This window comes from Natator depressus, chromosome 11, assembly GCF_965152275.1.
Source record: "Natator depressus isolate rNatDep1 chromosome 11, rNatDep2.hap1, whole genome shotgun sequence".
Lineage (NCBI taxonomy): Eukaryota > Metazoa > Chordata > Testudines > Cheloniidae > Natator > Natator depressus.
The window spans coordinates 69,715,799-69,729,473 of record NC_134244.1 but is presented as its reverse complement, the minus strand read 5'-3'; the positions used below and the strand labels follow the sequence as shown (position 1 = coordinate 69,729,473).

At 41.1% G+C, this 13,675-nt stretch overlaps 1 protein-coding gene across 2 annotated transcripts in view; it reads right to left on the bottom strand.

Annotated features, from left to right (window-relative positions):
• DRC11 (dynein regulatory complex subunit 11) overlaps positions 1-13,675 on the bottom strand; it is a 157,238-nt gene that overhangs the window by 138,658 nt on the left and 4,905 nt on the right. Inside the window, exon 2 of one of the 2 annotated variants that reach the window (XM_074968154.1) lies at positions 1,637-1,964. In XM_074968154.1, coding sequence (XP_074824255.1) covers positions 1,637-1,964 — 328 coding nt within the window. Of the gene's footprint in view, positions 1-1,636; positions 1,965-13,675 lie in introns of those variants that run through there. The other variant, XM_074968156.1, reaches the window with a different exon arrangement.

The following is a 13,675-nucleotide window of genomic DNA, read 5'->3' as shown; positions in this document are numbered from 1 at the left end:
AGATAAAAATATAATCAAGTCTATGTTGTCATCAACTGTTAAGAATAGTTCTAAACCAGCCTCCCCAAGCATCTCAATGCTATCTTCCCTCAGCAGGTACACCATGCCTTGTTAGTTCTAAGGTGGGGCAGAGGGACGAGAATTCGTCTTCATTTTTTTAATACCTGATGTTAAAAATGTTACATTTCAAACTCATCAACTTTTCTCGCTTGGTTGATTTACCTATAAATCATCAAAATACAGTAATGTTCATAATTGTGGTTTTTAAAAAAATCTAATACATTTTGAGTTATCAGATTCTGAATGATGCCTTTATATTCTCCAATATGTCTTCTGATGGTCAAAATAGTTCTCTGCTATGAATAAAATAGCAGAAAAATGGTTGACTGAAATAAGTAGCGATCACTGAACTATACATATTTATATGGCAAAATAATCAGTTAAAAGCTGCAACATGTTTCATATCTAAAACCCGAAGAACTAATTCTATAATATATTAAGATACCACTAGGAAATTTCTTTCACATCATAACCAGGATCCAGAAAATAGTAATCATTTAAACAATACCTTTGTTTACTTTTCCATTAGAAACCTGTTACCTACAGTACCCAACTTTGACAACATGTAGAGCTGTCAGAAACAAAAGGAATTATCAATCAAATCACCATTATTTCTCATCTGGTTTTTATACCTTCAACCTTCAAGGATCCATATTATGGCCATACAGTAGAACCTCAAAGATACAAGCACCAGAGTTAGGGACTTACCGGTCAATGGGAAACCATGTGAAACCGGAAGTAACCAATCAGGTGGCAGCAGACACACAAAACAAAACAAAAAAGCAAGTACTGTACTGTGCCTGTATTGCATCTTAAAGATAGGCACAGCTGGACTGCTTGTCCCCCATGCCCGGAGCCAGCAGAGCAGGAGCAGTGCTGGGGTCTATTTCCCACCTAGTTTTATCTGTAACCTCTGAGAGAGTCATGAATCATGAGCTCAAACTGATTCATCTTGAAGCAGAAGGAAAATCAAACTGAACTCTGACATCAACTGTGGCTTGGTCCTGAGTGGACCATCCTATGTGACCCTACAGTAAAATCAGGGTGGATTTGCAATGTTGCCATTATTAACATAGAAGCTGACTTATTCTAGCATGAGTTCACTTTAGGACCAAGCAGAACAAGTCAGACATAAAGGAAAGACATAACCTTTATTAAAAACTATACATCTTTGGTAATATTCCAGACATATTGAAATATAACATATTGATCAAGCAGATTCATTTTTAAAATCTTGCTCCCATGTGAAAATCTCACTCGCGAATGAATATATTCTGTGTAGTTATTTTTAACAGAAATACATGACTATGCAGTAAACTAGTGAGCATATAGTAGGCCAAGTTCTCGGCTGATGTAAATTGGGGCAGTTTCATTGAAATAAATGGTGCTGTGCCAATTTACACCAACAGAGAATTTAGCCCAGTGCTGTTAAATAGTATTGACTTTCTGGTAAATACTAGGCTAGATCCTCAGATAATGTAAATCAGCATAGATTCATTGACATCAAGCAATTTACATTAGAATATAGAATATATAGAATATATTCCTAACTTGCTTATGATAAAAGTATACCTACAGGGGACAGCTTAAGATCTTGCAGGATATCATCAAAGTAATGAAACTCCGAGTTCTCCAGCTCCACCATTTCATTCTTTAGCTCCAGGATACGGCCCATCACTCCCTCCAGCACTTGCCGAATCACTAACCGTTTTTGTGGGTGAACGATCTGGTCGTAGGCAGTCTCCAAGTTACAGAAAATTTGCACATATTTAATGTAGAAGGTGGCTAACATCTGGAACACTGTTATGCGATCCTTCTGTACCTTTAGGAGCTTATCTTCTATCTCCCTCTGGAGCAGACCGTTGAGGGCTTCTTGGGCTTCTGCCCACATCTTATTATAAGTGCTAATTGAAAGGAGAAAAGAATATCTTAGCTGCAGCTATATGCATTGATTAGCACACAATTGGTAGCACAGTTATTGAGTGTCTCTATGACTACAGAAGTGTGGATAGCTGACAAATGCAAGCACTGAAGTGCATTTTAATTCCAAAAAGATTTTTAAAAAACTTAGCTAAAATGTATTTTAAAGCAGAGTTACTGAATTAAACCATAGTTCTTTTTTTATTGTCTCTACTAGTAAAGCAGCTTTAGAAATAGGAGTTTCAAAATTATGCTTTAATAAAATTAAAAAGTTAGAAATTCTTGGCGTTCACCACAAAATATAGTTGTAACAACAGCCCCAGTCTAGCAACGAGCTCTGCATAGGCAGACCCCTCTGCCTATGTGAAACTCCACTGAAGTCAATGCAGGATCAGAACCTAAGGCATGTACGTCAGGCGTCACAACCCTTTTGCATGATTCAATGTCCAGTGGTTACAATTTAAAAAAATAAAATGTTAAGCTCTCCTTTTTATTCTCCTGTCAGGAATTAGGCTGCAGCAGCATCAAAAAGGAGTTTAAAGGTTACAATGGTGGTGATTTTTTTTTTCATTGGCAATATGATGCAAAATGTGGACATGGAATTTATATCACCTGCATCTTGGAAACTGTAGGTTCTGCAAGGAATTGCTTGTATTTCCACAGGCTGTGACAATAACAGCAGGCTTCTCTTACAAGCCAGTCTTTCTAGGCTGGCTGCAACAGCAATGATTGTGGGGGGATCAAGGAAGGTAGTGTGGCCTAGAAGATAAGTGCCTGGGTTATAGTCCCAGCTCTGCCACTGGCCTGCTGGATGACCTTGCGTAAGTTATTACACCTCACTATGCGTCAATTTCCCCATCTGTAAAATGGGCATAATGATACTCACTTCCCTTTGAAAAGTGCTTTGGATCTACTGATGAAAGTGCTATATCAGCACTAGTTGTTTGTTTTTTTTACAGTGCCAACATAGAGTATATTGGAACATGCTACTGTAAGATGGAAACTGGAACACAGGAATGGTTAAAGAGGTATTCTAAAAAGAGCACTCAGTCTCAGAGCCATGCTGGAAATCCTGAACTAAGAAAGGAACTGCCATGTACAATGGGTTGGAACTCTGCTTTCACCGTTCATCCTAAGTCTCTCAAATGCTGATGCATGACAGCTAGTAAGGTAGGAAAATAATGTGAGAAAGGACCTCAGATGACAGAATGTATAGTTTTGTGGTTAAGACCCTGGGCTGGGACTCAGGATATGCATCAGTTCCTGGCTCTGTCATAGACTTTCTGTGTGACCTTGGTCAAGTTACTTAAACTCCCTGTGCTTCAGTTACCAATATGCAAAATGGGGTTAATAATACTGTTTTTATCTGTCTTGTCTATTTACACTGTGTTTTCTTCAGGGCAGAGGCTGCCCCTCACTATGTGGATGGTATAGCACCTAGGAGAATGGGGCCTCTGAGTTACTGTAATACAAATAAATAACATGGTTTAAATCTCTAAGGTAAGTAGAAGCGGCAACTAAAAAACCAGACCTGACTCCCTCAGAATTCTGAGGAGATTTGTATCTAAAGCTGAAAGTAAAGTTTTACTTCACCCAAAAACTAAAGAAAGCACCCTGGCTAGAAAACCTAGAGGGATGGAGTTCTCTGTTCCCTCTGTTGGGGAGAAGTGGAAAACCCAGCTCTGGCTAACTTCATTTACATGAATTGTAATATTGTTTACCCATAATTCCACTATTGAGTTTTTGTTGTTTTGGTTGGAAATGTTTGTTTTCATGTGTAAAGGTGATAATAGGTTGTTGCCAGTACTGTGCTCATTAAAGGACATAGAACTGTGCAAGATATGCCATGAGTGAGGAATCACCCTGACTGAACAAGAAACAGACTTTGGTTGGATAACAAAGCTTGGCCTCAACAAAGAGATAGGAAGTTTTGTCTTGAAGAATTCTGATCTAGAGAATAGGGATTTTATCCTAGGGTCCAGTTCTGCGCTGTGCTCCCCATGTGGCGATTCCCTAACCTCAGTGAAAAACTCCATAGAGAGGTCTGTCTGGAGTAGTGATGGAGAAGTAGAGCTGGCTCTGTGCGGAGGCCTCACTGGTAGCAGTGGAGTAGAGTTGGTTCCACAGGAAGTCCTGACCAGACCAGTGGTGGCAATAGTGAGCTGACTTCACAGTGTCCTAGCTCACTCAGCTGGTGCAGGCAGACCTGGAAGCACTGGACTGGCCTAGGTTGCTGCTCATTGGAGTCAGATCTGGCAGAATAGTTCTCTGAGGTCTAGAGCTGACAAGCAGAGGAGAGCCGCCCCTGGATATCCTTTGGTTACCACTGAGACTAACTCAACCTGTGAGTGGGGTTTTTAATGGGTGGAGTTTGTGGTGATTCAGGGTTCTGGAGTTCCATAAGCTGGACTGGGAGATGACCAGACTCTTGGTGTATTCATTTGGGTTGTTCAGTTTCTAATATATAAATATATATCATTGTTTTGTGTCATGTTTCTTTTGGTTGTGTTCGCCTTTTTCCCCAAATTAAAGATTCCTGTGTTCCATATTTCTGAATGACTTTCGAGCGCTTGTGAGTGGGGAAAAAACTTCCTGTAAGCGTGACAAGGAAAGTTTTATTTTTATTTTCCAGAGACAGAAACAAGAGTACTGTTCTGGGTAGGGTTTGAATCATATATCTATTTATCTTAGAGAAGGACCCCTAGATACATTCAACCTGGCCCTTGTTGCTGTCACTGGTACCTGGCAGAAGGATTATTAACACATTCAAGAGTAAAGGAGCAGGACAAGGATACAACTGAATTATGTCTGTTACATTTTATAGAGCCATTTTGGACCTGTTATCTTGATGGTCTGATTGGGACTGAGAATGCAGTTGTGTATTAATTTTCTGTTGTGATGAAGAGGCCAAGCAGCTGTAACCTGTGTGATTTTGTCATCCATAAGTGTATGGGTTGGAATCTTTGTAAGCCAATCATATTGTTCCCTCATGCCTATGCATTTTATCATACTGAATGATATACTTGCAATTGTAATGAGGCTATGGAGATGACAGGATAATATTTTAGTAAGATCTCTCATCATGGACATAATGGCTTGAGCTCTCTATATTTGTTTATTTCTTCAGGATATTGATGGGGATGTTCTGACTGACTAGAATGATCAGCAAAAATTTTAACAATTTGAGCCTGCTATTGAATTTACATGCTTTAATTTTTTTTTAAAGTGTATACTATACTTTTCAGCTTCAGCAGGAAGCAGCTGGCCCTGCTCTTCTTAGTGTATTAACAGCCCACCCAGATATTTCCCCCTTTCTTCCGACTTCGTTTACATCCCATTGCACCAAGTGACTCAGTAGATTGCAGCAATTAACCCAGGTGCAAGAGATAAACAAAATAAAACCACTGGGATAGGAAAGATTGGCACAAACAAGAACACCATTAGCTGTGCCCTGACAGCTCAGCCAATTGATCAATGGGGTTTTGTACACTTTCTTAGAATTGGGGACTCAGATGAACGGAAACCAATGAGACTCATGGGGTACTCCAGCACAGAAGAACACAATATGCTGTTGTACTTTCCTAGCTGTGTGTATCTAGAATCAATTTGCAGTGGGGAGGTTGTAAATCTTTTAGGATGTCTGGGCCTATAGACTGTACCCCAACTACAGGCTTGATTTATGAACAGTGGGTTTCCTCAGGCTAGAACATTTCAAATGCAAGTTGTTTCAGAGCTGACAATAGGCATCAGTGCAACCAAAACTGCACATGCAACTGTCCACTCCATTTTACAATAACCTCTTTCTCTCTCCCCAGTCTGTGGAGAATGCCAAGTGTTCTCCCATTGTGCCAGCTACTATTCAGTTTCTTTTTATATTTTTGAATCTTTTTTTAAAAAAATTAAAGCATGTTAACGTAAGGCAAAATAGTATCAGATAAGTGTAAGATAATGACAAATTACTGCAAGCATGTTGTTATGGATCGGTTTCATGTCTGTGGAGATCATGAAATGTTTCTCTGTTTTTCCAGCATTAACATTCAATCTAAATAAAGGACGGGAAGTGTGTATGTGGGGGGAATAAAGTATAAAACATTAAGGAAGAGAAAAAGGAGGGAAAAGAATGACATCAAAACAATGAAGGGCAGATTCTCACATGGTGTAAGTCAGCATACATACTGTAAGAGGCTAATTAATATATATTATCGCTCATCTTAATTAATTGGCCTCTTACAGTTTGTATGGCAATTTCCACCTTCTCTGTATGTGTGTGTATATATATATATATATATATATATACACTATCTTCTTACTATATGTTCCATTCTATGCATCCGATGAAGTGGGCTGTAGCCCACGAAAGCTTATGCTCTAATAAATTTGTTAGTCTCTAAGGTGACACAAGTACTCCTGTTCTTTTTGCTGACAGACTAACACGGCTGCTACTCTGAAACCTGTCATTAGTTTCTACAATCTATTCTCCCTCTGTCAGAGTGGCTAATGCTCCCTGTGTGCTAGAGCGAGCAACTTCTGTGCTGAGGGGAGTGCCTGGCCACAGCCCAGGGACCATAGGAGAGGAGTGAGGGCCTTGAGCCATCCCCACCTTACTAACCAGGCAGCATAGGGCCCTTAACTCACTTTTCATTTTGCCCATTTGCTACGGTTTTCTTCCCACAAGCTTGAAAGGGCATTGCACCCCTGTCTTCTAGAAAAAGAGGGACCTGTGGGCAAAAACGGCTTCCAGCCACCAAGGAAAGAGTGAAACAAAATCCTGACTGCTGACTTTTCTTTTAATCTTAAAGGAAAATCTTTGCTAGTTGTGATGTATACTAGGAACTGTCATAAAGACATCATGAAGACTGGCTCCCTTTCCTTCGTTATTAGGCAATGGTCATTAGGGTCATATGTACTAGTGTGTGAAGTTATATCAGAAGTGGATTTAACCCATTAGGGTGAAGGTCATAATTATGACCCTGATCCTGCTGATACTCATGCACATACTTAACGTTCCTATCCCAGGTAGTCCCATGGAATTCAGTAGGGCTACAAATGATAGTAAAATTAAATATGTGTGTGACATTCCCCTCTGGTGTTATCCGGACTGGTGATCTGCTAGGTCACTCCAATCCTTGACTCTGGGAGACAGCCTTACCTCGCTTTACTGTGAAAACCCCCACTCCTGGGCTGTTCATGCCCAGCCTCTGGCATGTAAGCTGCTCCCAGCTACTTGCAACTGAGTGACACTAGCCAATATTTCCGGTCCCAGACACAACCGTAGGAACCTCCATCTTGCGGTGTCCAGTTAAATCTTCTGGTCGCTGCAAGCTTATATAAGTTCATCAATTTAACAAAGAAATTGATATGTACCAAGGGGAGCCTCTGACACACTTCAAACCAAATGCACTGCTTCAGGTAAAATAAACAAACAGATTTATTAACTATAAAGATAGATTTTAAGTGATTATAAGTCAAAACATAACATGTCAGATGGTCAAATGCAATAAAAACAAAATGAATTCTAAGCTGATTTTAACACTTTCAATGCCCTAACAATTTTAGATGCTTCTCACCACAGGCTGGCTGGTTGCTTTTCAGCCAGGCTCTCCCCTTTGATCAGCGCTTCAGTCACTTGGTGTGGTGGTGTCTGTAGATGTAGGTGGAAGAGAGAGGAAGGGCATGGCAAATGTCTCTTCCTTTTATTAGGTCCTTTCCTCCCCCTTGGCTTTGCTCCCCCACTTCCGAGTCAGGTGAGCATTACTGTTGTGGCCTCATGCAGGTGAGTCATTGCATTGTAGCTCCCTTGCTGGACAATGGCTGTTGATGGATTGTTTGACATCCCACCCAGGCGTTGGTTACTTTCCTTGCTGTTGCCTCTGGGAAGCTAATATCTGGCTGATTCCCCCAACTTACAGCATGTGTTAGTGACAACCATACTACACAATTCTCATAACTTTATATGCATTAATGATAGACATATATGGATAGAGAAATGACTTCTAGCAGATCATAACCTTTCCCCTGATACCTTACAAGGCATGCTTTATATGTAAGATCAGGATTATATGAAAATGAGGAATATGGAAGTTACAGCACGCTCCCCCAAGGTATAGAACATCACAATGTGCATGAGTGTTTTCAGAATGAAGGTCTATAATTGTTCCTGGGGCATCCAACATGCTTACTCAGTAGTGGTAGGAATCAGTGGCAGGAGTAGTAGCAATTGCAGTTAACTATAAAGAGTGTAAATGACTACATTCAAATTCTGAAAGTGTGATTCAAGAGATGAGGAGATGCAGGAAGGACGAGTATTTGGAGGTCTAACCTACTCTATATTAAGTGTTTGGGGGGGAACTAATGCAACTGAGTGTAATTTTCATACTTCCAACCTTAGAGGAAGAAGTTCAGGGGAGGGCAAGAGCCCAGGTTCTCAAAGTTACACACACACACACACACACACACACAAAGTATAAGCAGTACTGCTGATTGCCATAGCAGCTGAAAGGCAAGGAATGTTACAGGGGAAAATAAGCAACACTGAGTAATGGGATGAGAAAAACATATACACTCACTTAATTCCAGAGGCCCTGAAGTGCATTCTGGCAGCATTTACGGCTTTCGGGGTAAAAGAGAGTCCTGCCTTTCTGATCAATGTGTTCCTTCAACTCTCTATGCTCCCGGGGAGAGTAAACAAAGTCCAGATACTAGTAGTCAATCAAGAATACTTTATTAATCATCCAGCCTTGTGCCGTAGTATGGCTTCTTCTAGGTTGAACTTTATTTTTATTACTCAGAATAAAATATGACCTACTCATTTAAAAATGAGGCTTAAAGATACATTTCTGTGGTCAAACTGACACAAAAATTATTTAAAACACTGTCAATTTATTTTACACTTATTTAATATTCCTGTATCCTCTGAAGCCTGACATTACATTTCCACCTGACATTTTTTTTCCGGTTTGGAAAAACTAACTTAAGTGCTGTTTTCAACAAAGCTGAAATTAATCTGGTTATTTTTGTTGCACCAATTCCACATTCATGCTGAAGTGTTTACAGAATTAATGTTAAGCATGGGAGTTGTTCCATTGACTATTTGCAGGATTGAGGCCTTAGTGACTTATGTCAACCAATTTTTGTGAACCAGCAACAATTAGTTAACTTCTGCTGCAAAGCCAGCAGAGGGAGATCAAAATACTTTGGGCCACACTGTGATTTATTGGAAGCTGCAACCCACTCTGTGGGGATGATGAGGACAGAGGAGCTATGCTCCAGCAGATGTCACGGAAGGTAATTTGGCCGACACAGAGGAGTGCAAACTGCAACAGCCGGGCTGTTACTCCACTGCAGGGGACAGCTCACACTCTGTGCAGTGGCCTTCTGCTGATTGGTATACACAAGCAGAAGTGTGGCTCCCCATTGGCAGACTTCTACCTCAGGGTAAAGGAAGAAAAGCCCCCTCAAGCACTCTCGCACAGGGCTGGACACACAAGTACGGAATGGGCTGGAGATACCTTAAGGACACCAATCTCTTTCTTGGGATATTTTGGCTTTTGATCACAGAAAGAATTAGTAGTTCCTGAGGCCCATGAGAATGAAAGGTTAGCTGACTTCCAAAAACATTATCCAAACCTGTTCTGTTCTAAACCTTTCAATTCCAGTTTTGGACAAAATTTTGGGTCAAACTTGCTCACTATCCCTAAAATTAAGCTTGGTTTTAAAATTCTTCCCAAGCTATTCCAGGATGAGGGAGCATACAGTGGAACGACATGAATTGCCTTAACTATTTCCAGGCCAGTCAATGATTTTCTATAGATTCAATAGCAAAGGGGCAAAATAAAGGAGGATAAAGCTCCATAGACTCTAGTCACTGGAAAAAGTAAATACAGCATTGTTAACAGGAACAGCCTTGCACTTCTACCTTCTCCGATTTCATTCTTCAGTAGTGTAACAGAGTGAACACAGGATAAAAGATTGTGTGACACAAACGTAATGGGAAACCACAGCAAAGACAAGGAAGCCTGCTTCACTAAACACCAGCTGTAACACTGCACCTCAGTAGCTTTCAAGCACCTGCTCTTGCCCAAACTCACAAGGCTGATGAAAAGATACTTCTTTGGTCAAAGAAGGGTATTGTGCTGGTGAATTTTAATACAACAGCAGGAATAGAAATTTGAGTAATTTACGTGGAGAAGAGATTACCATATGCTGAATTTTACCTTACCATGCTCTAAGGAGCAGCCTTTTATCTAACTATTGCAGCTTCTCCAGCCTGAGGGCAATATAATGCCCTCTGCTTTGAGACAAGGAGGGAAGCAAATGCATGCTTTCCCTGGCAAAATCAGAAGAATATTCCTATGTTGTCTGTGGCTGCAGAAGTGTGTAAAGACAGCTCTGCAGTATGACAGTAGTACTGCATCCCTATCAGATAACCACCAGTAGCTATTCCATATCAAAGATCCTGTATTGCATTATGCATGTTGAGTGGATGAATGGGATATGGCTAGCCAGAAAGGGTCCAGAGCTAGGAAGTAGCTGTTCTCTACTGTATGCTCCAGCTCCAAGATGCCTTAATTTACACCGCACTGTACTGGCACAGTAATGAGATTTATTACAGCATTAACTCCCTCCACACAGTTTCTTCCCCCTTGGAGGGGGAAGTAGTATCCAGCTATGCTGCTGGCTGCACTGCCGTTGCTGGTGAGGGGAGGGGAGGACTGCAGACACAGGACAGGCACTCTGCTCAGATGTCCCAAAGTCCACAAGCGGCCAACATTTCCTATTAATGCTTAGGGTTCATGTATGTAGACTGCTATACAACTCTAACCCCTTTCACACTGATGAGAATATGGCCTATTTTCTAGCATAACTGTCGTTGTAAATTTCCCCCTGCCAATGTTTATTTTTTTCTTTCAAAGCAGAAGACCATGATCCTTAATCCAGTGACCCTCTCCTAAATGGAACCTACAAACTATTCCAAATTCTATAGGTCTAATAATTATACAAGGCAGTCTTTGAATACATGAAGGATGGCAATACAAATTGTTTCCATGATAACAGAATGAACTCCAACATGCAAATATTTTATCTGATAAGTATACCTGATCCCTCTTGAAAGAAATATGATTGACTAAAAAGTCATTTGCTACAAGTGCTCAAGGAATATCTTCATGTGTGTTTATAAAACGATCTAATTCTTCAGTCAGCCAAAATGCTTCTTTAGCAACTACAGTGTCATCTAACTAATTCAAGACACTTCAGTTCCTCATTTACTCTTGTTCTAACAAGCATATTCTCCTAGGTTACATGTGGCAACCACAAAAACTAAGCACAAAGAAATAAGCATTATGAAAATTTAAGACAATCTAAAACTACTATTATCAGATTATACTAAGTTTTTTAGTAGAATAAACACCCTTGATAGCCTGTGTCAGGGTTCCTTCCCCACTCTGAACTCTAGGGTACAGATGTGGGGACCTGCATGAAAGACCCCCTAAGCTTATTCTTACCAGCTTAGGTTAAAAACTTCCTCAAGGTACAAACTTTGCCTTGTCTTTGAACTTGCCACCACCAAGCGTTTTAAACAAAGAACAGGGAAGGAGACCACTTGGAGACTTCTTCCCCCAAAATATCCCCCCAAGCCCTACACACCCCCTTTCCTGGGGAGGCTTGAGAATAATATCCTAACCAATTTGTTACAAAACCGTCAAAGACCCAAACCCCTGGATCTTGGAACAATGGAAAAATCAGTCAGGTTCTTAAAAGAAGGATTTTATTAGAAAAAAAAAAAGAAAGGTAAAAATCATCTCTGTAAAATCAGGATGGAAAATACTTTACAGGGTATTCAGATTCAAAACACAGAGGATCCCCCTCTGGGCAAAACCTTAAAGTTACAGAAAACAGGAATAAACCTCCCTCTTAACACAGGGAAAATTCACATAAAACAAAAGATAAACTAATCCGCCTTGCCTGGCTTACTGATACTGGTTGCAATATTGGAGACTTGGATTAGGATGGGTTGGAGAAGATGGATTTCTGTCTGGCCTCTCTCAGTACCAAGAGAGAACAACCCCATAAACAAAGAGCACAAAACAAAAGCCTTCCCCCCGCCCCAGATTTGAAGGTATCTTGTCCCCTTATTGGTCCTTTGGGTCAGGTGCCAGCCAGGTTAGCTGAGCTTCTTAACCCTTCACAGGTAACAGGATGTTGCCTCTGGCCAGGAGAGATTTTATAGCACTGTATACAGAAAGGTGGTTACCCTTCCCTTTATATTTATGACAGCCTGAAACTTTCTGATGCCATCAGCTAATTTGTTAGAGTCATAGATTATAAAGCCAGAAAGGACCACTGTGATCATCTACTCTGACCTCCTGTATAACACAGGTCATAGGGCTTCCCTGAATTAATTCCTGTTTGAACTAGAGCATCTCTTTCAGAAAAACCTACAATCTTGAATTTTCAGTGATGGCAAATCCATCGCAACCCTGGATAAGTTGTTCCAATGGTTAATTACATTTACTGTTAAAAATTTGCACTTTATTTCCAGTCTGAATTTGTCTGGATTCAGTTTCCAGACATCTTGTTTAAACCTTTGTCTGCAAGATAGAAATGCACTATCAAATTTCTGTTACCTGTGTCAGTACTTATAGACTGTGATCAAGTCACCCCTTAACCTTTGCTTTGTTAAGCTAAGATTGAGCTCCTTGACTCTATCACTATAAGGCATGTTTTCCAGTTTTTTAATCATTCTCATGGCTCTTCTCTGAGCCCTCTCCAGTTTATCAACATTCTTTTTCAGTTGTGGATACCAGAATTGGACACAATATTCCAGTAGTGGTCACACCCAGTGTCAAATACAAGTAACATAACCTCCATTCTCCTGTTCGATATTTCTCTGTTTATACATCCAAGGATCACATTAGGCTTTTGGCCAGAGTGGCACTGGGAGCTCATGTTCAGCTGATTAGCCACCATGACCCAAAACTCCCTTTCACAGTCACTGCCTCCCAAGGTAGAGTCCCCCTACATTCTTTTTTTCTAGCCGTATGACTTTAAATTTGGATGTATTAAAATGCATATTGTTTGGTTGTGCCCAGCTTATCAAGTGATCACTCTGTGTCATGACCAGTCCTCTTCCTTATTCACCACCTCCCCAATATTTGTGTTATCTATAAACTTTATCAGAGATAATTTTATATTTTTCTTCTAGGTCATTTACAAAAATGTTAAATAGTTTTGGGCCTAGGATTTCCAAGTTGCTAATCGCACAAAACCGAACACCCTTCCACCACCCCCTCCCCTGCCCCTTCTCTGAGGCCCCTCACCCATCCACTCCATCCTCCCTCCCTCTGTCACTTGCTCTCTCCCACCCTCACTCACTCACTCACTCATTTTCACCGGGCTGGGGCAGAGGCTTGAGGTGTGGGATGGGGTGAGGAGTGCGGCTGGGAGTGTGGGCTCCAGAGCGGGGCCAGAAATGAGGAGTTCAGGGTGCGGGAAGGTGCTCTGGGCTGGGCATTGGGTTGCAGGAGGGGGTGAGGGCTCCGACTGGGGGTGCAGGCTCTGGGGTAGAGCCAGGGATGAGGAGTTCAGGGTGTGGGAGAGGGCTGGGGATGCAGGCTTTGGGGTGGGGCCAGGGATGAGGGGTTTGGGATGTAGGAGGGGGCTCTGGGCTGGGGCCAAGGGTTCAGAGTGCAGGAGG